The 24,278-nt window shown below is 43.6% G+C and overlaps 1 protein-coding gene across 2 annotated transcripts in view; it reads left to right on the top strand.

Annotated features, from left to right (window-relative positions):
* Window positions 1-24,026, top strand: part of ranbp1 (RAN binding protein 1) — a 34,037-nt gene extending 10,011 nt beyond the window's left edge. For both annotated transcript variants that reach the window (XM_072470488.1, XM_072470392.1), the window contains exons 3-6: window positions 1,874-2,031; window positions 4,975-5,103; window positions 17,695-17,751; window positions 22,636-24,026. In XM_072470488.1, coding sequence (XP_072326589.1) covers window positions 1,874-2,031; window positions 4,975-5,103; window positions 17,695-17,751; window positions 22,636-22,769 — 478 coding nt within the window. In that variant the 3' untranslated portion in view covers window positions 22,770-24,026. The remainder of the gene's footprint in view (window positions 1-1,873; window positions 2,032-4,974; window positions 5,104-17,694; window positions 17,752-22,635) is intronic.
* Window positions 24,027-24,278: the final 252 nt, after the last annotated feature.

Genomic DNA, 24,278 nt, shown 5'->3' with positions numbered 1-24,278 from the left:
ACCCTGCTGCAGGAGTAACGACCTGAGTATCTAATAAGTGTATAGTTTATTCCATTTCTACGGTTTAAAATGGAATAGGAATTGTTTTGTCAGTTGAAATAATATTTTAAAAGCTCCAGAAATAATTAAATTAATTATTTAAATCACATTAAAGATGGCAGGACATGTGATGTATCAAGGCTGCAGCCTGTGGAAGCTCCTGAATAACTGCGGACACGGCGACATGTTGGGGAGGACGAGAGTTATCATAGAATTTACAGTGCTGAAGGAGGCCATTCGGCCCATCGAGTCTGCACCGGCCGTTGGAAAGAGCACCCTACCTAAGCCCACACCACCACCCTGTCCCTGTAACCCCACCTAACCTTTTTTGACACTAAGGGCAATTTAGCATAGCCAATCTGCCTAACCCGCACATCTTTGGATAGGGTGGAAACTGGAGCACCCGGAGGAAACCCACGCAGACATGGAGAGGATGTGCAGACTCCGCACAGACAGTGACCCAAGCTGGGAATCGAACCTGGGACCCTGGAGCTGTGAAGCAACTGTGCTACCGTGCCGCCAAGGGTGCTTTAATTGAGGAGGCAGTAGGATAGAGTCTCCTGGATTGGAAAGTGGTCAGGGACGGGGGGGTGTGACTGCAACTGAGGCGGTTAAGGGTACCCAGAGTGCAAGCATGTCAACCTCTGCAATTGTCCCAACAGGTTTGAGGTTCTCTTAGCTTGTTTGAATGGTGGGGACTGCAGTGTGTATGAGCTGACTGACCATGGTATAGGAAGCCACATAAGAATGTAGTGGTAATAGATGACAGTATAGTGAAGGGAATTGACACTTCGCTACAGCAAAAAGCCAGAGTCCAAGCTGCTGTGTGGCCCACCTGGTGCCAGGGTTCAGGGCATCTCCGGGCTGGAGAGGAACTTGCAGTGGGAGGGGCAGGATCCCCTTGTCCTGGTCCATGTAGGTGTCATCGGCATATGTAGAATGAGGAAAGAGATTCTGCATTGAGAGTTTGAGGGGCTAGGCACTAAATTAAACAACAGATTCTCCAAGGCTATAATCTCTGGATTATTACCTGAGCCTTGTGCAAATTGGCATAGGGTACATAAATTAGAGAGATGTGTCTCAAAGACTGGTATGGGAGAACTGGGTTCAAGGGGCACTGACAGTCGTACTGGAGAAAGTAGGGAATGTGCAGTTGCCTGTAATTGAATTGTGCTGGGACAAGTGCAAACTGCATAATAGGGAAGTAGAGAGAGCTTATAAACTAATTAGAGGGAATGCACAGGAAGCAATTTTGGCAATGGTACCCAGAAAGGGACAGGGTATACAAACATTTTTTAAAGCAGCAAATTGGGGGGGGGGGGTTAAAAAGGCAAAATTAATTGCACATAAATGCATATCATATTCAGCATAAAATAAATAAATTGGTGGCACAAATTGAAGTTAATGGGTGTGATTTTATAGCCATTACAGAGATGCTATAAGGAGATCAAAACTTGGGACTAAATATTTAGGGATATGTGACTTTTCGTAAGGAAAGGGGGTGGGGTAGCTTTGTTTGTACGAGGTGGAATAAGTACGATAGCGAAAAGTTATTTTGGATTGAAAGATTTAGAATCCATATGGTGGAGGTAAGAAATAACACCGAGAAGAAGAAATCTTTTGTGCTCAGGATCCTTCCAGACCCATTTCAGTTGGTGTCTTTTATTTTGCTGGACTCCACAGCAGAGGAAAGGATAATATGCTGAACTACTCTACCACTTTGTTCCCTTCTCTGAAATAAAAAGGTATAAAGTGGATAATGGCCATCAGTAACTGCTTTGAGAAGTAAAATGGTAAGATATAAACTGGCCTAATCTTGTTTTTATTTCACCAGGCGTGCAAAACTCTTTAGATACGCATCAGAGAATGATCCTCCTGAGTGGAAGGAACGAGGAACTGGGGATGTCAAGTTGCTGAAGCATAAGGAAAGGGGGACGATTCGCCTTCTGATGAGGAGAGATAAAACTCTCAAAATTTGTGCAAATCACTATCGTAGGTCCCTTGCTCTAAATTTAACCTTTCAATTTGACTGCAGTCATCTTAGAGTCTTTTAGAAAAAAAATTCCAGTGATTGTGTAAGTCCGGGGTTCTCAACCTTTTTTGCTTCTGAAGGATCCCTCACAGAAATTCCATGGACCCTGTAGTACAGGTACATTTTGAGTATTATCACTTGACTGCCACTGTCATCCAGTTTTCCTCTTGGGCTGAGATTCTCCTTTCTCCACATTGACATAACATATCTCACGTGATTATTCTTATAATTCACAACTTCTTTGTACCTTGAGCTTTTTTAAATTATGCTTATACTATATAAATATAGCACTGGACAGAATTTGAGTTCTCAATGATACAGCTGACAGTGTTTTGTGAGGAGACAGTCACATGCAAGGGATGGAATTAGAAGAAATCAAAAGCGCAAAGGATACATGAAGACAGAAGATTGCCAAATGATTTTGCGCACATAATCCTGACACTGGGAAAGCAAGAGATTAATCGTTTTAAGTCATGGCCTCTTCCTTTGGCAGTGTGGTTTGCCAAGCAAAGACATACTGTCTTTTTCTTTGTCCTATAGCCTCTCCCTTTTGGGGTCTCCCATTCGTCCAAATACCATTCTCCGCATGGGCAGTTTGCTTTCTGCTGTCTCCGATTCAACCACCTTGACAATGTATCTCAATCATCATTTGTCCCCACTCAGATTCTAGTTGATTCATTACCACAAAACATTTTTCTTATACATTCTCTGGAGTTTTTTGGCAGGCCCCTTAAAACTTTCTCACCACCACCCTACCCACTTGAGAATCACTGGTGTAAGCTACTCATCGCATATGGTAAACCCTCTTGTGTACATAAACCGGTCTGATATAAAAGGCCTTATTCAGGTCATTCTTTGTCGTGCTATATTTTCATAGAATCCCTACAATGCAGAAGGAGGAGATTTTTGGCCCATAAGAGTCTGCAACAACCCTCTGAAAGAGCACCGCACCCAGGCCCAATCCCCCACCCTACCCATGCAACCCCACCTAGGGGCAATTTAGCATCAGCAATCCAACTAACCTGCACATCTTTGGACTGTGGCCACAAACCGGAGCACCTGGAGGAAACCCACACAGACACGGGAAGAATGTGCAAACTCCACACAGTCACCCCAAAGTCAGAATTGAACCTGGGTCTCTGATGCTGTGAGGCAGCAATGCTAGCCATTGTGTCACCATGCAGCCCAATCTTCAGGTTTTATGGCTCTGACTTGCTGCATTCTTTTCCCATGAGAAAGAATTATGTTTCTGCTATTGTTAGCACTTCAGAAGCTGCTGGGTAATTAGTAGCCAAGGCTTAATGTGTTAGGGTGTCCCTTTAAAGTAAAATATATATTTTTTAATATAAATTTAGAGTACCCAATTTATTTTTCCAATTAAGGGGCAATTTAGTGTGGCGAATCCATCTACTCTGCGCAGCTTTGTGTTGGGGCGAAACCCACGCAAACATTGGGAGAATGTGCAAACTCCACGCAGACAGTGACCCAGGGCCGGGATCGATCCTGGGACCTCGCCGCCGTGAGGCAGCAGTGCTAGCCACCGTGCTGCCCCTAACGTAAAATATTTTGACTACTCCGATGGAAAGAAATAGAAACTGGGTGTGATCCAATGGCCATGCTGCACTGGGGAAGCAGCTCATCGCAGCCCAGCTTGGCCGTTGAAAGCCAGAGGGACCCTACTCCCAGGATCTACCCAGCTTGCAACATCTCGCTAGATTCAAAGCAATCTCATGAGACGGAGATGTTGTGATGTGTGTCCCGCCCATAATGGGCGGGATCACCTTTTAGCAAATCTATATATTATAGTGAGGCAATAAACCTCACTAATGTGCAGATTCCCAAGCCTTTGGGATTCAACCCCTTCGCCTCAGAAACCTCGGGCAAGCGCCGTTTGGTACTGGTCCCCACAAACAGGGACCAGACGGAACCGCAATAGTGGGGCGCTCTCTGGATTGGAGGCCCCCAACTAAATGTCCTCTGAAACCTTCACAAAAGCAACAAACAGAACATGGAGCGCAAAAGGTTGAGTTGGTCAGATTTCGCTTAGTTGGGAAAAACTATGTGGCTTTTGCTTGGAAGTCTCCCAGGAATCTCCTAAAGCTTTCACTAGATCAGTAAGTGCACTAAGCCACAGACCAGCTTCCAGTTGTGGTCTGCATGAATTGGCTATTCTCAGGAATTGTCTGGTTGCCTCGGGTTGGGTACTGGTCAACATTTAGCCATGAGTCCTGCTGCTTTCTGTTTCCTGGCGACTGAGTTTGAAATGCACAAGTGAAACCAGATTTGCCTAGAAGCTTGTCAATACAAACTCTGCTTGGTTCACATAAAGAATGGACATAAAAATGAGGTATCTGCCGGGTGGAAGGAGCCACCACCTTGAGAATTAAAAGAAGAAGCTGCTGTTTGTAAGAGTGATGAATTTAGTTTTATAATCTTTATTGTCACAAATCGGCTTACATTAACACTGCAATAAAGTTACTGTGAAAAGGCCCTAGTCGCCACATTCCGGCGCCTGTCGGGTACACCGAGGGAGAATTCAGAATGTCCAAATTGCCTAACAAGCACGTCTTTCGGGACTTGTGGGAGGAACCCGGAGGAAACCCATGCAGACACGGGGAAAACGTGCAGACTCCGCCCAGACAGTGACCCAAGCCGGGAATCGAACCTGGGGCTGTGAAGTAACAGTGCTATCCACTATGCTAGGGTGCTGCCCACCTATTTTAGTTCTTTAGTTTAATTCTGCATTCAAAAACTAAAACTGAAGAACTAAATTGCGACCTGTTGCTCCAGAATATTTGATACAAGTGACCAAATGAAAATGCATCTATTGCTGTATGATAAACAAATGGCAATTGTTTATTTTAATAAGTGAAACACTAATTTTGTGTGTTCCTTCTTTCTAGTTACACCTACAATGGAACTAAGGCCTAATGTAGGTAGTGACCGGGCATGGGTCTGGAATGCACCTGCTGATTTTGCTGATGAAGAACCCAAACCTGAGCTTTTGGCTATCCGATTCTTGAATAAAGAAAGTAAGTACTTGGATTGGAAATAAACTGTCTGCAGGCATGACTTTTACTCCAGTAAACACAAATAAAATTATACATTTAACCAGGATTGAATAGGAAAATAGGAATATAATAGCAGAGCATTTAAAAATACACAATCTAATCAAGCAGAGTCAGCATGGCTTCATGGAGGATAATTCATACCTGACAAATTTATTGGAATTATTTTGAGGTGGGCAGCACGGTAGTGCAGTGGTTAAAATTCCGGCGCCGAGGACCTGGGTTCGATCCTGGTCACTGGAGTTTGCACATTCTTCCTGTTTCTGCATTGGTTTCAACCCCTCAACCCAAAGATGTGCAGGGCATAACTTGGCCACACTAAATTGCCCCTTAATTGGGGGGAAAAAATGTTGAGGTGGTAACGTGCAAGATAGATAAAATAGATGTAATAGTTTTGGATTTCCACAAAGCATTTGATAAGGTTACTTGGTGGTAGCATATGAGCATGGATAGAAGATTAGTTAACATAGAAGACCAGGGCAGCACGGTGGTGCAGTGGGTTAGCACTGCGGCGCCGAGGTCCCAGGTTTGATCCCGGCTCTGGGTCACTGTCCATGTGGAGTTTGCACATTCTCCCCGTGTTTGCGTGGGTTTCACCCCCACAACCCAAAAATGTGCAAGCTAGGCGGATTGGCCACGCTAAATTGTCCCTTAATTGGAAAAATGAATTGGGTACTCTTTTTATAAAAAATTTAAAAAAATTGAAACATAGAAGACCGAGAGTTGGGATAAGGGGGACACCTCCAGGGTGGCAACCTGTAACTGGTGGAGTGCAACAGGGACCAGTGTTGAGGCTCAATTAGTAATGACATGGATGAGGGAAGTGAATGTAGCATTGCTAAGTTTGCACATGACACAAAAAATGGTGGGAAGGCAAGTGGTGAGGATGACACAGAGTCTACAGCGGAATAGAAAGGAGGTTAAGTGAGTGTGAAAATAGTTTGGCAGATTTATTATAACGTACGATGATATGAGGTAGGAAGACTAAAGGAATATTATTGAAATGGAGAAAGCTGCAGCACAGAGGGATTTGGGGATCCTTGTGCATAACTCAAAAAGCTCACCTGCAAGGTTCAGCATGTCATGGGGAAGGCAAATGGAATGTTGGCCTTTATTTCAAAGGGAATAGAGTATAAAAATAGGAACGTCTTGTAAAACTATACATGGCACTAGTTAGATCACACCTGGAAAACTGAACAGGTTTGGTGCCCTTATCTAAGGGAAGATCTACTGGCATTAGAGGATGTCCAGAGAAGGTGTGTCCAGCAACTAAGGTAGCCGATATTCAGGACGCCCAAGCGTGTAATGAGGCAGTGGGGAAGGGAACACTGACAAAGGAGAGTACTTGCAGGCACGGAGATGGGTTGAAGTGTGTATACTTCAACACAAGAAGCATCAGGGATAAGGTGGGTGAACATAAGGCATGGATCGGTCCTTGGGACTACGATGTGGTGGCCATACGGAAACTTGGATAGAAGAGGGGCAGAAATGGTTGTTGGAGGTCCCTGGTTATAGATGTTTCAATAAGATTAGGGAGGGTGGTAAAAGAGGTGGGGGGGGTGGCATTGTTAATTAGAGATAGTATAACAGCTGCAGAAAGGCAGTTCGAGGAGTATCAGCCTACTGAGGCAGTATGGGTTGAAGTCAGAAATAGGAAAGGAGCAGTCACCTTGTTAGGAGTTTTCTATAGGCCCCCCAATAGGAGCAGAGATGTGGAGGAACAGATTTTGGAAAGGTGCAGAGGTCATAGGGTAGTAGTCATGGGTGTCTTCAACTTCCCAAACATTGAGTGGAAACTCTTCAGATCAAATAGTTTGGATGGGGTGCTGTTTGTGCAGTGTGTCCAGGAAGCTTTTCTGACACAGTATGTAGATTGTCCGACCAGAGGAGGGGCAATATTGGATTTAGTACTTGGTAATGAACCAGGGCAAGTGATAGATTTGTTAGTGGGGGAGCATTTTGGAGATAGTGACCACAATTCTGTGACTTTCACTTTAGTAATGGAGAGGGATAGGTGCGTGCAACAGGGCAAGGTTTACAATTGGGGGAAGGGTAAATACGATGTTGTCAGACAAGAATTGAAGTGCATAAGTTGGGAACATAGGCTGTCAGGGAAGGACACAAGTGAAATGTGGAACTTGTTCAAGGAACAGGTACTACGTGTCCTTGATATGTATGTCCCTGTCAGGCAGGGAAGAGATGGTCGAGTGAGGGAACCATGGTTGACAAGAGAGGTTGAATGTCTTGTTAAGAGGAAAAAGGAGACTTATGTAAGGCTGAGGAAACAAGGTTCAGACAGGGCATTGGAGGGATACAAGATAGCCAGGAGGGAACTGAAGAAGGGGATTAGGAGAGCTAAGAGAGGGCATGAACAATCTTTGGCGGGTAGGATCAAGGAAAACCCCAAGGCCTTTTACACATATGTGAGAAATATGAGAATGACTAGAGTGAGGGTAGGTCCGATCAAGGACAGTAGCGGGAGATTGTGTATTGAGTCTGAAGAGATAGGAGAGGTCTTGAACGAGTACTTTTCTTCTGTATTTACAAATGAGAGGGGCCATATTGTTGGAGAGGACAGTGTGAAACAGACTGGTAAGCTCGAGGAAATACTTGTTAGGAAGGAAGATGTGTTGGGCATTTTGAAAAACTTGAGGATAGACAAGTCCCCCGGGCCTGACGGGATATATCCAAGGATTCTATGGGAAGCAAGAGATTAAATTGCAGAGCCGTTGGCAATGATCTTTTCGTCCTCACTGTCAACAGGGGTGGTACCAGGGGATTGGAGAGTGGCGAATGTCGTGCCCCTGTTCAAAAAAGGGACTAGGGATAACCCTGGGAATTACAGGCCAGTTAGTCTTACTTCGGTGGTAGGCAAAGTCATGGAAAGGGTACTGAAGGATAGGATTTCTGAGCATCTGGAAAGACACTGCTTGATTAGGGATAGTCAGCACGGATTTGTGAGGGGTAGGTCTTGCCTTACAAATCTTATTGAATTCTTTGAGGAGGTGACCAAGCATGTGGATGAAGGTAAAGCAGTGGATGTAGTGTACATGGATTTTAGTAAGGCATTTGATAAGGTTCCCCATGGTAGGCTTCTGCAGAAAGTAAGGAGGCATGGGATAGTGGGAAATTTGGCCAGTTGGATAACGAACTGGCTAACCGATAGAAGTCAGAGTGGTGGTGGATGGCAAATATTCAGCCTGGATCCCAGTTACCAGTGGCGTACCGCAGGGATCAGTTCTGGGTCCTCTGCTGTTTGTGATTTTCATTAATGACTTGGATGAGGGAGTTGAAGGGTGGGTCAGTAAATTTGCAGACGATACGAAGATTGGTGGAGTTGTGGATAGTAAGGAGGGCTGTTGTCGGCTGCAAAGAGACATAGATAGGATGCAGAGCTGGGCTGAGAAGTGGCAGATGGAGTTTAACCCTGAAAAGTGTGAGGTTGTCCATTTTGGAAGGACAAATATGAATGCGGAATACAGGGTTAATGGTAGAGTTCTTGGCAATGTGGAGGAGCAGAGAGATCTTGGGGTCTATGTTCATACATCTTTGAAAGTTGCCACTCGAAAGTGGATAGAGCTGTGAAGAAGGCCTATGGTGTGCTCGCATTCATTGACAGACGGATTGAATTTAAGAGCCGTGAGGTGATGATGCAGCTGTACAAAACTTTGGTAAGGCCACATTTGGAGTACTGTGTACAGTTCTGGTCACCTCATTTTAGGAAGGATGTGGAAGCTTTGGAAGTTGAGGGTGCTAGGCCTTTTCTCATTAGAACGGAGAAGGATGAGTGGCGACTTGATAGAGGTTTATAAGATGATCAGGGGAATAGATAGAGCAGACAGTCAGAGACTTTTTCCCCGGGTGGAACAAACCATTACAAGGGGACATAAATTTAAGGTGGAAGATATAGGAGGGATATCAGTGGTAGGTTCTTTACCCAGAGAGTAGTTGGGGCATGGAATGCACTGCCTGTGGAAGTAGTTGAGTCTGAAACATTAGGGACCTTCAAGCAGCTATTGGATAGATACATGGATTACAGTAAAATTATATAGTGTAGATTTATTTGTTCTTAAGGGCAGCACGGTAGCATTGTGGATAGCACAATTATTTCACAGCTCCATGGTCCCAGGTTCGATTCTGGCTTGGGTCACTGTCTGCAGAGTCTGCACGTCCTCCCCGTGTCTGCGTGGGTTTCCTCCGTGTGCTCCGGTTTCCTCCCACAGTCCAAAGATGTGCAGGGTAGGTGGATTGGCCATGATAAATTGCCCTTAGTGTCCAAAATTGCCCTTGGTGTTGGGTGGAGGTGTTGAGTTTGGGTAGGGTGCTCTTTCCAAGAGCCGGTGCAGACTCAATGGGCCGAATGGCCTCCTGTTTTAAGTATTCAAATTTTTCATTTTCTTTAATATAAAATAACAAGAATAAACACACATACATACATAAAACAGAGCCCTCACACAACCTAAACCCCCCCCCCCCCCCCTCAAACAGCCATCTTCCCAGCCACACCGATGTGCTAGGTGGAGACGCCGAACTCTGCCCCAGCAATACTCTCCTCCGAGCAACCACTGAGGTGAAGACCAGGATATTGGTGCCCATACCTGTCTGCAGCACCCCAAATATGGCCACTAAAGGACAGAGATCCAGCTCAATCTTTAGAATCACTGACGTGCTAAAGAAGGAGAGGTGACCTTATTGAGATATAGGATTCTCGGGGGACTTGACAGGGTAGATGCTGAGAGGATGTTTCCCCTTCTGCAAGAATCTAGGACCAGAGGGCATAATCTCAGAGTAAGGGTCGTCCATCTAAGACAGTCAGAAGTTTTACAACACCGGTTTAGAGTCCCAACAGGTTTGTTTCAAATGACTAGCTTTCGGAGCACTGCTCCTTCCTCAAGTGAAGGAACAGTGCTCCGAAAGCTAGTGATTTGAAACAAACCTGTTGGAATTTAACCTGGTGTTGTAAGACTTCTGACTGTGCTCACCCCAGTCCAACGCCGGCATTTCCACATCACATCTAAGACAGAGTTGAGGAGGAATTTCTTCTCTCGGAGGTTGGTGAATCTGAAATTCTTTACCAGGCTTGTAGAGGCTGGGTTGTTAAGTATGTCCAATGCTGAGAGAAACTGATTTTTATCAGCAAGAGAATCAAGGATTATGGGGATAAAGTGGAGCTAAGGATTATATCAAATCAGTCGTGATTTCATTGAATGGCAAAGGAGAGTCGATGTGCCAAATGGCCTACTTGTGCTCCTACATCTCATTGTCTGTTGCATCTTCCACAGTATGAGTACTATCCAGTGATTGTAACCAGCCCAGATTGTAAAAAATTAAAATCAGGCTGCACTTTGGCAAATTGTAGGGAGACGCGTTTGTCACTTGCTCCTCTTTGTGACTTGTATGAGTAGAATAATTACAATTTTTGACTGAACGGTTTAACTGACAAAAATGGATTTCACGTAAAATATACGAAGACTGCTGGACAAAAGTTGGGCACTTCCTCGTGCCAAAATGGCTGTGAGATATTCCTGCTGGTGGAGACCAGACCGGTGGCAGTGACAATTTAACAGGTAGTAATGCAGTCTGATGAGCAAGTGCCCCTTCTCTGCCTCTTTCATCTCTTTACCCCCACACCCTTCATCCATTCTCTTTGGCACAATGGTTAGTACTGCTGCATCACAGCACCAAGGACCTGGGTTCAATTCCGGCCTTGAGTGACTGCCTGTGGAGTTTACACTTCCTCCCTCTGTCTGCGTGGGTTTTTCCGGAGGCTCCAGCTTCCTCTCACAGTCCAAAGATGTGCAAGTTAGGTGGATTGGATATGGTAAATTGCCCCCTTAGTGTCCAGGGATGCGCAGGGTAGGTTATGGGGTTACAGGGGTGGGGGGTTGTAAATGGGTAGCTCATTCGAAGGGTCGGTGCGGACTCGATGGGCCGAATGGCATGCTTCTGCACTCTAGGGATTCTATTACTCCTTCCCTTTAACTTGCTTTTGCTGGAAAATTAAAATTGGTTTTGACCAACACGCTATCACTGCAGAAGGTCAACTGTTATGTGGACCACCAAACTTCCATATCAAATGTATTAAAAATTTGTGACGCTCTGCTCATGTTAAAATATTCTAAAACGTTGTTGACATTTACCGGTTACTGGGATTTTCAGTGGCATATTGTAGGGGGAAGACATGGCTTCCGCTGGGGTACTGCTCTTTTAGTCCTTTTCGCTTAGTTTCAGGCGGTATTTTCGTTTAAAAACACACCTGTTTAATGAGCTACGGTACCTCCATAAGTGAAATGCCTGGAAAGCCCAGGGGGACAAAGCCTGAAAGTAGAAATTTGTCAACTAAGTCGGAGGCCTCTTGGGCTCGTCAGTGGAAAAATGGCGGAGGCAGCTTCTGTGGCTCCGGCGACTCCACTAACGGCTGAGTTGCTTGTTAGAACCATGGTGGCAGAAGTTGGCAAGCACTGGCGGATGGTGCCTTGGCTCCCATTCATTTGGCGTCGGAGAGGACCAACAAAATGGAAAGGCACATGGTGACGTGATACAGGGAATGGAGGTTGCTCTTTCGAGGCTTAATGACCAGATTGCCCCTCTGGAAGCGGAGATGTCCCATGGCCCAGACGAATAAAGCACTGAAGGCCAAAGTGAATGATTGGCAGAACTGTTCCTGGAGGCAGCACATCTGAATTGTGGGGCTGCCAGAGGGGATGGAAGGCTGAACACCCACAGAGTATGTTGCGGAAATATTTGGGAAGGTGGTGGGAGAGGGTTGACTCCTGTCCCCTCCCGACTGGACCGAGCCCAGCGGACGGCAACAGAAATCCCGTCCCGGCGAACCACCGCGAGTAATAATCGTGAAATTTCATGGCTTCCAAGAAAAATAGAGCGGGTCCTGAGATGAGCAAGGGAGCATCGCAAATGGAAAGGCCATGCCATCAGGTTTTACTAGGAAGTGGGAGTGCAACAGGCAAAAAAGCGGGTGGTGTACCTGGCGTGGCTTAAGAGTGACAATTGAGCGGAAAGACTTTTGATGCATTGGGGGAGGCAACTTTGTAAAGAAGCGTGGGGTGCATGAGTTTTTTGGATATTGAGGATGGGCATGTGGAATTGTTGGGGTATCTTGTTCATGTTTACATTTTTCTGTTCTTGCTGGGGTTGAATGTTTTGCAATTTGGGCAACTGCCGTGAAAATATATAGCTCCCTGTTGGCGTGCTTTGTTTAAAGGTTTTTTTTAACTTTGTGCTTTTTTTTCTGTAAACCGTTTTCTTCACTCTGCGTAGGAGCCACCGTGGTAACCGAAGAGTTAGCTAACCGGAGTGGTGCTGAGGGGTTGACTGCAGCTCATTATATTAGTTCTGTTTTAAATAATAGGTTCAGTGTTTGTGTTTGTTCTGTTTGGGGTTAGGGTTATTAGGAGTAGGTTTTACTGATTTATGTTCGCCTGACTGTTTTCTGTATTCATATTTGGGCGGAGTAGTCTTTGGGGGCAAGGGTGGTGTTGGCGGGCACCTTGGTGATCCTGGTTAATGCCTGTGTTCCAAACAGTTCTGGGCCCCAGGATGGATCGGTCCAGGCCCAAATCTCTGATTCCATCAGGGGTGGCCATGGCATTGTTGGTTTCCATGGAGCAGCAACTCTGGTATTTTCTTGCACCCAGGTGGTGATATCTCCTTTACTCCCAGCAGTACTCGGGCTTGACATTTTTGTGATGGATAGGTCTCTCCTCCCTTTGGCGGAGGAGGCAGGCTACTCGGATTGGGATACAGGGCTAGAGCAGGGATTGGGCCTAGGTAGAGTGCTCTTTCAAAGGGTCAGAGCAGACTCGATGGGCTGAATGGCCTCCTTCTGCACTGTAGGGATTCTATGTGATTCTAGGGATTCGCGCTATCAGACCCACCAGTGATGAAGCCGGATGTCCTCTCCTTTGCCTCGTTAATAGCCCGGAGATGAGTTCTGCTTGAGTGGAGGTCTCGTACACCGTCCAGAGCCTCGGCATCGTTGGGTAACCTCATGTCAGTCTTGCGTTTGGAGACGGTCAAGTACACCATTGGGGGGATGGTAGAAGGGTTCTCTCTAAGTTGGCAGCCATTCATTCCCTTTTTTTAAACAGCTAGTTACAGTCAGATGTTAAGGAGTTTAGTTTTGGGTTGTTAAGTTAATTAGGACTTTTGGTTCATAGATTTCATAGAATTTACAGTGCAGAAGGAGGCCATTCGGCCCATCGAGTCTGCACCGGCTCTTGGAAAGAGCACCCTACCCAAGCACACACCACCCTATCCCCATAACCCAGTAACCCCACTCAACCAACACTAAGGGCAATTTTGGACACTAAGGGCAATTTAGCATGGCCAATCCACCTAACCTGCACATCTTTGGACTGTGGGAGGAAACCGGAGCACCCGGAGGAAACCCACGCACACACGGGGAGAACGTGCAGACTCCGCACAGACAGTGACCCAGCCGGGAATCGAACCTGGGACCCTGGAGCTGTGAAGCAATTGCGCTAACCGCTATGCTACCGTGCTGCCCAACCATCAGGTTGTTGCGTTCTTTGTCATTGTAACTTGAATTAAATGTTTTCTATCATTTTATTTATAATGAAAAGTTTTCAATAAACATTTAAAATGACATTTGACTGTCATTAGTAAATTACAATTACTATAATTACATCGCCTATACTAACATTGGGCTGAGAGTCCGTATGCATCACCTATACTAACATTGGGCTGAGAGTCCGTATGCAATGTAAATACAAATCCATCGGGTGGCAGTGCAAGAATGTTGAGAGGTAGGATTAAAATGTAGACAAAAGGTAAATGTGTAGACTGAAAATCAGGGGATACCTATAAAAGCAGCACGTCTTTTAATCAAAACCTGAAATACAAAACAATTTAAGTCGAGTGAAAAGTCTACACATTTGCCACTTAAGCCATTATTACAAAACATTCTAATTATGGCATTGAGTTACCAATCTGGAGGTCGTGAGTTCAATCCTATCATGGATAATTGTGATTTGAATTTTAAAAATCTGGTAACTTGTAGGCTTGTATCTGAAAGAAAAACCATGCACACATCTGGATTTTCATAAAAGCACTACTGGTTCGCCAGTATATTTCAGGAAAGGGAACCTTTCCCTACCTGGCCTGATCAATGTATGATTCCAGACCTACATTTTGTGATTGACTCTTGGTGCCCTTGGGCAACTCTGGGTGGTTAATAAATGCCACTTTCATCTTGGGCGATCTCCATCAGTGGTGCTGAAAACAGGCTGTTGCTTAAATTCTCAGTGGCAGCCTTCTGTCTTGCAAGATGGTGGTTAACTAGATTAAACTTCACCTGGTCTGATTTAGGAGCCCCAATCTGGCATGGCAGTTTCTGCAGCATTGCTGTAGAGAAAGACAGTCCTTAATGTTTAAATTGGCTCTAAAGGAATAATCATTGCCAATTCCACGATGTGGCATCTCAAGTGCTCTGTTTATTTATTTTTTTAAATTAGTGTACCCAATTCGTATTTTCCAATTAAGGGGCAATTTAGCATGGCCAATCCACCTACCCTGCGCATCTTTGGGTTGTGGGAACGAAACCCACGCAAACACGGGGAGAATGCAAACTCCGCACGGACAGTGACCCAGAGCCGGGATCGAACCTGGGACCTCGGTGCCGTGAGGCAGCAATGCTAACGACTGCGCTATCATGCTGCCCTAAGTGCTCTGTTTATTTTGGGCTGTGTTTACATTTGTTTGCGCCTTGTAGATGTAGCAATGCTCTGTTGCAAACCAATGTCAAATTCAAAACGTATACAGTCCTGCTGCATGTACATGGAGGGTGGTAAATGCATTGGATTCCCTAATTCTTTCCACGCCCATCAGACATATTCTGTTGCACTCTCTTTTAGAAGGGACACCCCTAACCAGAAAAAGATCTAGTGATAGTGCCATTACCTGCTTGTCTATTAAAGATAAACCAAAGATAATTGAATTGGCTTTTAAGTTTATTAAATTGTGTGAAGCGTCTTCCAATGACTCTTCAATGTTGACTACTAATTTTTTTTTAAATTTCCTTTATTTGATTCATCACATTTAATACATACAGCAACATAAACCCCACCAAGCACAGATAAATGAGCCAATGCTGAACACGTGCACTCTCATTGGATTGCATGTTATAATGCTCATAGGGCAAATTGCACATACACAAATGTGTCCACAATAAGTGGTGAAGACTGATCCCAAAAGCAGTTTTTCCCAAATGTTCCAAGAATCTAAACCACACACCATTCCTGCAAATATATGTACTTCAATCAAATCCCACTGCTATAGGCTTTGTCAAGCTGGTGCAACATACTGACTGGAGAATACAACGGTTGATGTCATTGTGTCAAAAACTCCCACCGCAATAGGAATTCAGAACTGAGTTTAGGAAAGTGGCTTACACCATTGGCAGGACGATGTAATCAAGCATGACCAATTTACTTAATTAGTTCCCATTATAAATCGGGGGGTAGTTTTTATAAAGATCCGAATGTTATGGACCAGCGGCGGTAATTTAAACAGCCCTGATTTCTCTCGCCATCCATCTGTAAATACCACGGTGTTTGGATTTTTAGTTTTTCCCCCTTCACAGGCAGTGACATGTCCCAACCTCCAAGTTTTCATGTGATCCAATTCTCTATTAATAACTGAACATAGAATTTACAGTGCAGACGGAGGCCATTCGCCCTTGGGAAGAGCACCCCACTTAAACCCCACACCTCCACATTATCACCGTAACCCAATAACCACACCTTTTTAAAAATAAAATTTAGAGTACCCAATTATTATTTTTTCTAATTAAGGGGCAATTTAGCGTGGCCAATCCACCTAACCTGCACATCTTTGGGTTGTGGGGGAGAATGTGCAAACCACGCGGACAGTCTCCCAGGGCCGGGATTCCCAATAACCTCACGTAACCTTTTTGAACACGAAGGGCAATTTAGCATGGCCAATCCACCTAACCTGCATATCTTTGGACTGTGGGAGGAAACCCATGCAGACACTGGGAGACTCCGCACAGACAGTGACTCAGTAAACTCGAGATGGGGGTGTACTGAACAAGGGGCATAGGTTTAAGGTCCATGGGGAAAAGTTTAGAGTTGCTGTGCGAGGCAGGCATTTTACGCAGAGGGTGGTGAGTGCCTGGAACGCGTTGCCAGGAGAGGTTGTGGAAGCAGATACATTAACGGCATTCAAAAGGCATCTTGACAAACACATGGATAGGATGGGTATAGAGGGATACGGCACAAGGAAGTGCTGAGGGTTTTGGGCAAAGGTTGGTATCATGACCAGTACAGGCTTGGAGGGCCGAAGGGCCTGCTCCTGTGCTGTATTGTTCTTTGTAAAAGAGTTTGTTTATTTGCACACAAATGGGGAGGCAGGTAGCAATGGGACCTTTTCTCTCCTAGAATAAAGGTGACAAAAGAAAAGAAAGAGGTACAGGACAAAGACCTCCGACAAAATAAGAATTATTTTCCATGTGAATCCAGAATCTAAATCCAATGGCGTATCCCTTCAGAGTCGGCAGTTGAAGACCCGTGCTTGATAATTTTTTCAGTCACGTTGACTTCCACGATGGGATGGGTACATAAAGTTGAATTAGTCTTGTAGGTGCTGGTACAGAAATTCCAGTAGAAACCTTGTAGGTGGGGAGCCAGGTCTTCAACCCTGGACAGAGCCTTTTTTTCTGCCTCTGCCTGCTAGATGGAAAATGGCAGTCTGAGCTTCGCAGTTCATTACACAGTGAAACTGGTTCTCGTGGCAGTGGGGTGGGATGTGATTTGACTCCCACTTCATCCACTTTGGTTTGGATAATGGAAATATGTTCCTTTGTCTGGATTCTTAAGTTGGTTACTGTTTGAACCATTAATAATATTTAAAAGATTTTAGGTTCCTTTTGTCCTATCAGCCAGGTAGTCTCCGGCCGGCGCTCGCCATAGAAATGTAAATAGCCGTTGTACGATTCCCTTGGATTTGATCTCTGCAGTCACAGGGGTCATGATTTTCAGCGATACCAAGGTGGTGACTGTTCACAATTCCAGGAGGTTCCTTTCGTTTGGGTCATAGCCAAAATTATTTTAAATCCTTTGTCCAGTTTTTAAGATTTTATAAATCAGCCATGATATATATTTTCTAAAAGTATAGAGTGAGGCCTAAGCCCCCTGACACACAAGTCACGCTTGGTCATGGCTCTCCTATGCATTATTGTAGGAGAATGATTAGTACCTTTTAAAAATAGGATGGTTCTGCTCTCAGAAGTCTCGTATCCTACATGAAAGAATCTAGCTCACCAAGTTGCGCAGAATTTTGACGTCGTCCAAATTCTACCAGATTTCAATAACTGAATATGTTGTATTTTTGCTCAGAGTATTCAGGATATTGAGCATTATTGATTGTAATGGAATTGTTGCAGAACATTGTTCTTTACACATATAAAATGTGTACCATATTCTGGATGGTTAAATTGCTTATGCATCTCAGTTTCAGGTGAAGAAACTTAGCAATATTTTTCACTTTCCTTTTTAGATGCACAGAAGTTTAAGGCAAAGTTTGAAGAATGCAAGGAGAAGATGCAACTAAAAGGTGAGTCACCATGTAACTTGCAACATATTCAGAATATAAAATGCTTACGAGTCAGTGTCTACTCAATTCGCAATCCCGAAGATTTCATGGAAATCATGAAAGACAGGATTGTCTGCCAGATGAGCTTGAAATTACATCAGTCACACAGTCCTTGCTTGAACTCCATAATCTTAAAACATAGTAAGAAGTCATACAACACCAGGTTAAAGTCCAACAGGTTTGTTTCGAATCACTAGCTTTTAGAGCACTACACCTTCCTCGGGTGAAGGAGCAGTGATTCGAAACAAACCTGTTAGACTTTAACCTGGTGTTGTACGACTTCTTACTGTGCTCACCCCAGTCCAACGCCGGCATCTCCACATCATGGCTACCATTAAAACATAGTGACAATGAAGACCAAGTGAAATTTGTGGCGGAGAATGCAAGCAGGTTTTAAAAAAAATACTTTTTATTCTCCGTTTTCACATTTTCTTCAAAATTTACACCCACCAACAAACAATCAATGAAAACAAATGCAATGTCAATCCCCTTATCAACAAAAATCCCATCCTCCCACCAACCCCCAAACAACAACCCACATGTCAACGCAAACATCAAATAAAGAAGGAATTAGGAATCACCCACAGTCACCATCCATATACACAGTCCCCAGCACCCCCTAATCTTTGATGTCATCCAATTCTCGAAAAAATGCAAGCAGGTTTAAGAAGCTTTTGACTTGTTTTGAAAGTCAGATAGTTTCTGTTCACCAAATATACAATAAATTGATCAATTTGATCTGATTGATTGGGTTGAGGATGTGGCATCGCGACAACTTTCAAGCTGCCAATTTGAGAACTGCCGCAGAGAAGTGTTTCAGTCAATAGCAACAATGTTAAATCCGTATGAGAGGCACGTTTTAAACAATCTGCCCCAACGTTTTAGTGCTGTTTCTTTTGACCCATGTCAGACATTTTTTCTGCTGTTTGATCCCAGGGTAATTAAAGCAATACCTGGTTGGCAAAAAAAGCATGAGGATGAATATGCTGCTCACTTGATCTTTGTCAAAGAATGCTATTAGAGTGCCATTAAAAGTGACTTGAGTTTCCAGCCAGTTTCATTATCTCTGCCAGTTGCCTTACAATTCCAATCGATTCTATGAAGGCAGAATGTGAAATCTTAATATACAGTCCAGCATTTACACCCCCATACCCTTCCCCCTTTTCCCGGAAAATAAAAGAAAAACACAGCTGAAGCCAGTGGGGGGGACTATAGGCCGATCCAGAGGGCAGCGAAAGTAAATTGGCACGGGCAAGAAAAACTTTATAAATATGAGAAATGCCAATAAAAAGACTTTTAAAAAGTATTTACACCCCCAAGGGCAGCATAGTGGTGTAGTGGTTAGTGCTGCTGCCTCACGGCGCCGAGGTTCCAGGTTCGATCCCGACTCTGGGTCACTGTCCGTGTGGAGTTTCCACATTCTCCCCATGTTTGTGTGGGTTTTGCCCCCACAACCCAAAGATGTGCAGGCTCGGTGGATTGGCCACGCAAACTTGCCCCTTAATTGGAATAAATGAATTGGGTACTCTAAATTTATATTTTTTTTAAAAGGGGGGGGGGGGGAAGTATTTACACCCCAGAGTCAGTGTGTCAGCTGCAACAGCTGGTGGATGCTGCATCCTGATGTTGAACAAATAAAATGGTTCGTTCATTTTATGAAAGTATGCATAAATGTGTATTTCCAAGCTCTGGTGGTAATAAAATATAGACAAACTTATAATGTATGAATACAGCCATGAAATATAGGAACGTTTTGTTTGCTGTTTATGCCTAGACAGGTATTTGAGGTGTTGAATTTTTTCACAATTTGAGTAGATCTCTGCCTAAAAGCAATTACAAATAATACACAGTGAAGTTTGAAAAAATGTTAATTTTAAGTTGCGTGAAATCAAATGAAAGGTATTTTAACAGGTTGTCGTACTATGATTCTCCTTCATTCATGACTTTTATTTAATGTCATCAAAACCTGAGAGTTTATCGAGTCATGTACTGTGGGTGTGCTATACTATTTTGATGATAGTTTTCAAGGTGCACTGCACAAACGTATCCATTAGTGAGATCAACAACATAATTTGCATACAGAAACAAGTGCATGGTTATATTTACAATTGTTAATTAGAGGAACATTGGGCTCTTCAAATCTGCTACGCCATTTGATAGGATCATGGCTGATCTGCTTGTGGTCTCCTCTACATTTTCCTGTGTGGCCCCCATAGCCCCTGACTCTCTTGTCTATCAAAAATCTTAACTTGGCCTTGAATAAATTAAACAACCCTGTTTTTTGGGGAAGAGAATTTCGCAGACTAATGAATTTCTGAGATAAAATAATTCTCATCTCCGTCTTAAAAGGGAGACCTCTTTTGTGTCCTCCACAAGAGGAAACATCCTCCAGGTATCCAACCTATCAAGTCCTCTCAGGGTCTTATATTTTAATAAGATCACCTCCCACTCTTCTAAATTCCAATGGGATTCAGGGTGATTTAGCAGTTTGGATCAGAAATTGGCTAGCTGGAAGAAGGCAAAGGGTGGTGGTTGATTGGAAATGTTCAGCCTGGAGTCTAGTTACTAGTGGTGTACCACAAGGATCTGTTTGGGGGCCACTGCTGTTTGTCATTTTTTATGATGTGTTGTCATTTTTATAAATGACCTGAAGGAGGGCGTAGAAGGATGGGTGAGTAAATTTGCCGATGGCACTAAAGTCGGTGGAGTTGTGGACAGTGTGGAAGGATGTAACACATTACAGAGGGACATAGATAAGTTGCAGAGCTGGGCTGAGAGGTGGCAAACGGAGTTTAATGCAGAAAAATGTGAGGTAATTAATTTTGGAAGGAATAACAGGAAGACAGAGTACTGGGCAAATGGTAAGATTCTTGGTAGTGTGGATGAGCAGAGGGATCTTGGTGTCCATGTACATAGATCCCTGAAAGTTGCCACCCAGGTTGAGAGGGTTGTTAAGAAGGCATACGGTGTGTTAGCTTTTATTGGTAGAGGGATTGAGTTTCGGAGCCATGAGGTCATGTTGCAGCTGTACAAACCTCTGGTGCGGCCGCATTTGGAGTATTGCGTGCAGTTCTGGTTGCCGCATTATAGGAAGGATGTGGAAGCATTGGAAAGGGTGCAGAGGAGATTTACCAGGATGTTGCCTGGTCTGGAGGGAAGATCTTATGAGGGAAAGCTGAGGGACTTGAGGTTATTTTCTTTAGAAAGAAGAAGGTTAAGAGGTGATTTAATTGAGGCATGCAAGATGATCAGAGGATTAGATAGGGTGGACAGTGAGAGCCATCTTCCTCGGATGGTGATGTCGAGCACGAGGGGACATAGCTTTAAATTGAGGGGTGATAGATATAGGACAGATGTCAGAGGTAGGTTCTTTACTCAGAGAGTAGTAAGGGCGTGGAATGCCCTGACTGTAACAGTAGTGGACTCACCAACATTAAGGGCATTTAAATGGTCATTGGATAAATATATGAATGATGAGGGAATAGTGTAAATGTTCTAGGCCCAACTTGTTCAACCTTTCTTTGTAAAATAAGCCCTTCATCCCAGGAATTAGTCAAGTGAACCATCTCTGAACTGCTTGTGAATGCAATTAATCCATTTTAAAATGAATGACCAAAACTGTACATGGTTCTCCAGAAGTGTTCTTGCCAAGGTGGTGTACAGCTGCAGTAAAAACTTCCCTACTTTTATATTCCATTCCCTTTGCAGTAAACAGCAATGTTCTACCTTCTTAATCACTTGCTGAATAAAGAATAGCATTAACGCTTTCAAATAGTGTAATGCAGCGATTCCCTGAACTACAACTTGACTAGAGGAACAATTTTTATAGGACTTTCTTTTCCCCCACTTTGCCCTCTATAGATTTACGGTTGAGAGGTTGATCTGGAAAAAATATGGGGGACAAATTCGCAATTCCTTCCTCTTTGTTGCTGTTGGTGCATCATATTCTTGAATTTCTTGTTTGTCTTGTGAGTTAAAGAAAGAGCAAACGTGTATTTGAATAATATCTATCATGTCCTCAAGGATATCCCAAGGCACTTTACAGCCAGTGACTATTTTGTTTTAATTCATTCACAGGATGTGGGTATCGCTAGCCAGTCCACCATTTATGGCCCATTTCTAATTGCCCTTAAGAAGAGGGTGATAAGCTTTTCATAGCAACTTTAGAACAACTGAGTGACTAGGCAGCCAATCATTCTGTTTGTGGGTCTGGAGTCATTTATACAGCAGACCATCAAGTAAGGACAGCAGCTTTCCGTTCCCAAGGATTAGCGAGCCAGTTGGATTTTTAACAATGATTGATAGTTCCACAGTTACCATTATTAATGCTGTTTGTTCTAGATTTGTTTAATTAACTGATTTTTAAATTTCCATTAACATTTTGAAACTGTTATGGTGGGCTTTGAATTCACACTTTCTGATTTCTAGTCCAGTAACAAACACCATGCCAAAAATTAATAACAGTGACTGTACTTCAAAAGAATGCAGGACAATGTGATGGCCTGTTTGCATACCAAGTCCTGTGAACAGATATGCGATAATTGACCAGAAATCTATTTTAGTGGTTTTAGCCGAGGAACCGTTGGCCCGGTTGAAGGGACATCTCCCAGTTTCTGGGACTGGTTTAGCACAGTGGGCTTGCTTGCAATGCAGAACAAGGCAGCAGCGCGGGTTCAATTCCCGTACCAGCCTCCCCGAACAGGTGCCGGAATGTGGCGACTAGGAGCTTTTCACAGTAACTTCATTGAAGCCTATTTGTGACAAGTGATTATTATTATTATTTTTAATAGAATTCATGAAGCCTTTTGACGCTCATTTCACTGCCTGTTGTCTGTTTTCTATCAGGTGATAATGAAAGTGCAGATAAAGTTGCTGAAAAGCTAGAGGAGCTAACCGTTAAGGAAGATAAAAAAGAATCCACCAAAGAGGAAGAATGCGAGAAGAAAGAAGTGACCAGTGAAAAAACTGAAGCAAATTAAATATTCCTGGTCCTTGTTTCCCTTTTCCTTTTTTTACAGCAGACTGTAATGAACTGGATTTGGACACAGAGGAGCCCTTTTCTAGGCTTTTGCCCTGTGCTCCCAAATTGGTTATGAAGATATAGTACCTTCACAGAATGTCATTCCTCAGTCATTAACCACCGTAAATGTGCTATTGTATTCCTTTGAAACTTTAGGAGTGTTAACTACTGCCTTATCTATTTACAGTCTTCTGAGAGAATAATTTAATTCTGTTGCTTTAATTCCTGAAAATTGGTGATTATAACATGCTTTACTGTGTATGACTTGACCTTTTTTTAAATTTCTTTTTGTTTTTTTTGTGAATAAGACTCCAAATGCCAGAATTCCCACATTGGGTAGGACATGGTTTATAACTAAATTAAATTCAGTTAAGTTGTATATGAGAAAACTTAGTTTTTTTTTATATTTTTGCCCTACAGTGTTTCTGGATGGGTCAAGTGTGACAACAAGTTGGAAGATTGCATTTAAGACTTTTTTTAAACTTTTACTGTAGATTCCCCTTCATCTGCCTAAATTGGTTAAATTAGTAACTGACAGATTACACTATGGAAAGATTAGTGGTGAGTTCATTGTGTGTTTAAGTGAAGTTTTATTCTTGGACCTTGAGGAAGGGGAAGAGACAGAATTTCTGTTGTAAATTGGCAATGCTTGGCTAGAATACCCTCATGAGGAAACTAGCAAGCAGTGGTGGACTGGCCCAGTTCCAGACACTTGGTCTAGTCTCTTGTCCCCCTTGGAGCCCCCCCCACCCCCCAAAACAATCATAAACCAGAACACGTCCACATACATTACTATCAAATCACACACAAGATATTGTACTGAAACAGAATACTGTCTGTGATGGTACCAACAAGATGCATGAGTAATGCATGTGAAGAGAGAGGTGATGGTTTCACACTGGGCCGTTTTGATTTTCTGCTGGCTACAGCTGTACTGCTGGTATATAGCGGTACCTATGTTTGTAGCGGTGTGACATTTGGCATGTACACAATTCGTTACACTGACATTACTTACAGAAAGGGTCACTCAATTTGAGAGAGAAAACTCGTGATAAGTTGCCACGGACCACAAACATTTGCGAATAATCTTGTTTTCTGTTGGAATGAACAAACCATCTTGATCTACTGTTTTGTAATTGGGAAACTTATAAAATGGAACTGTTCAAAATTGATAGTCTCGTTAGGAAATTTGCAATAAAGATTTTTGCAAACGGTGCGCAGTGCAGAGAAGTAGTTTTCTTGGCATCAACTCTGTTTAGATTGAACCTAATCTGTAAATGATTTGATGTCAGTCTGAGATTGTTTCTGAACCATTGGTGTACTATGCAGGATCCAATGTTCACCTATATTGTGCAGTTGTGTTTTCTGGAATTCTCCCCAAACCTTTTGCCTTGCTTCACTGTGAGCAGTTCTGGGCACCACACCTAAGGAAGGATATTTTGGCCTTGGAGGGAGTGCAACGCAGGTT

Source organism: Scyliorhinus torazame, chromosome 1, assembly GCF_047496885.1.
Source record: "Scyliorhinus torazame isolate Kashiwa2021f chromosome 1, sScyTor2.1, whole genome shotgun sequence".
NCBI classification, from domain to species: Eukaryota; Metazoa; Chordata; class Chondrichthyes; order Carcharhiniformes; family Scyliorhinidae; genus Scyliorhinus; species Scyliorhinus torazame.
The sequence above is the reverse complement of the archived record's forward strand: the minus strand, read 5'-3'. Positions and strand labels throughout refer to the sequence as shown.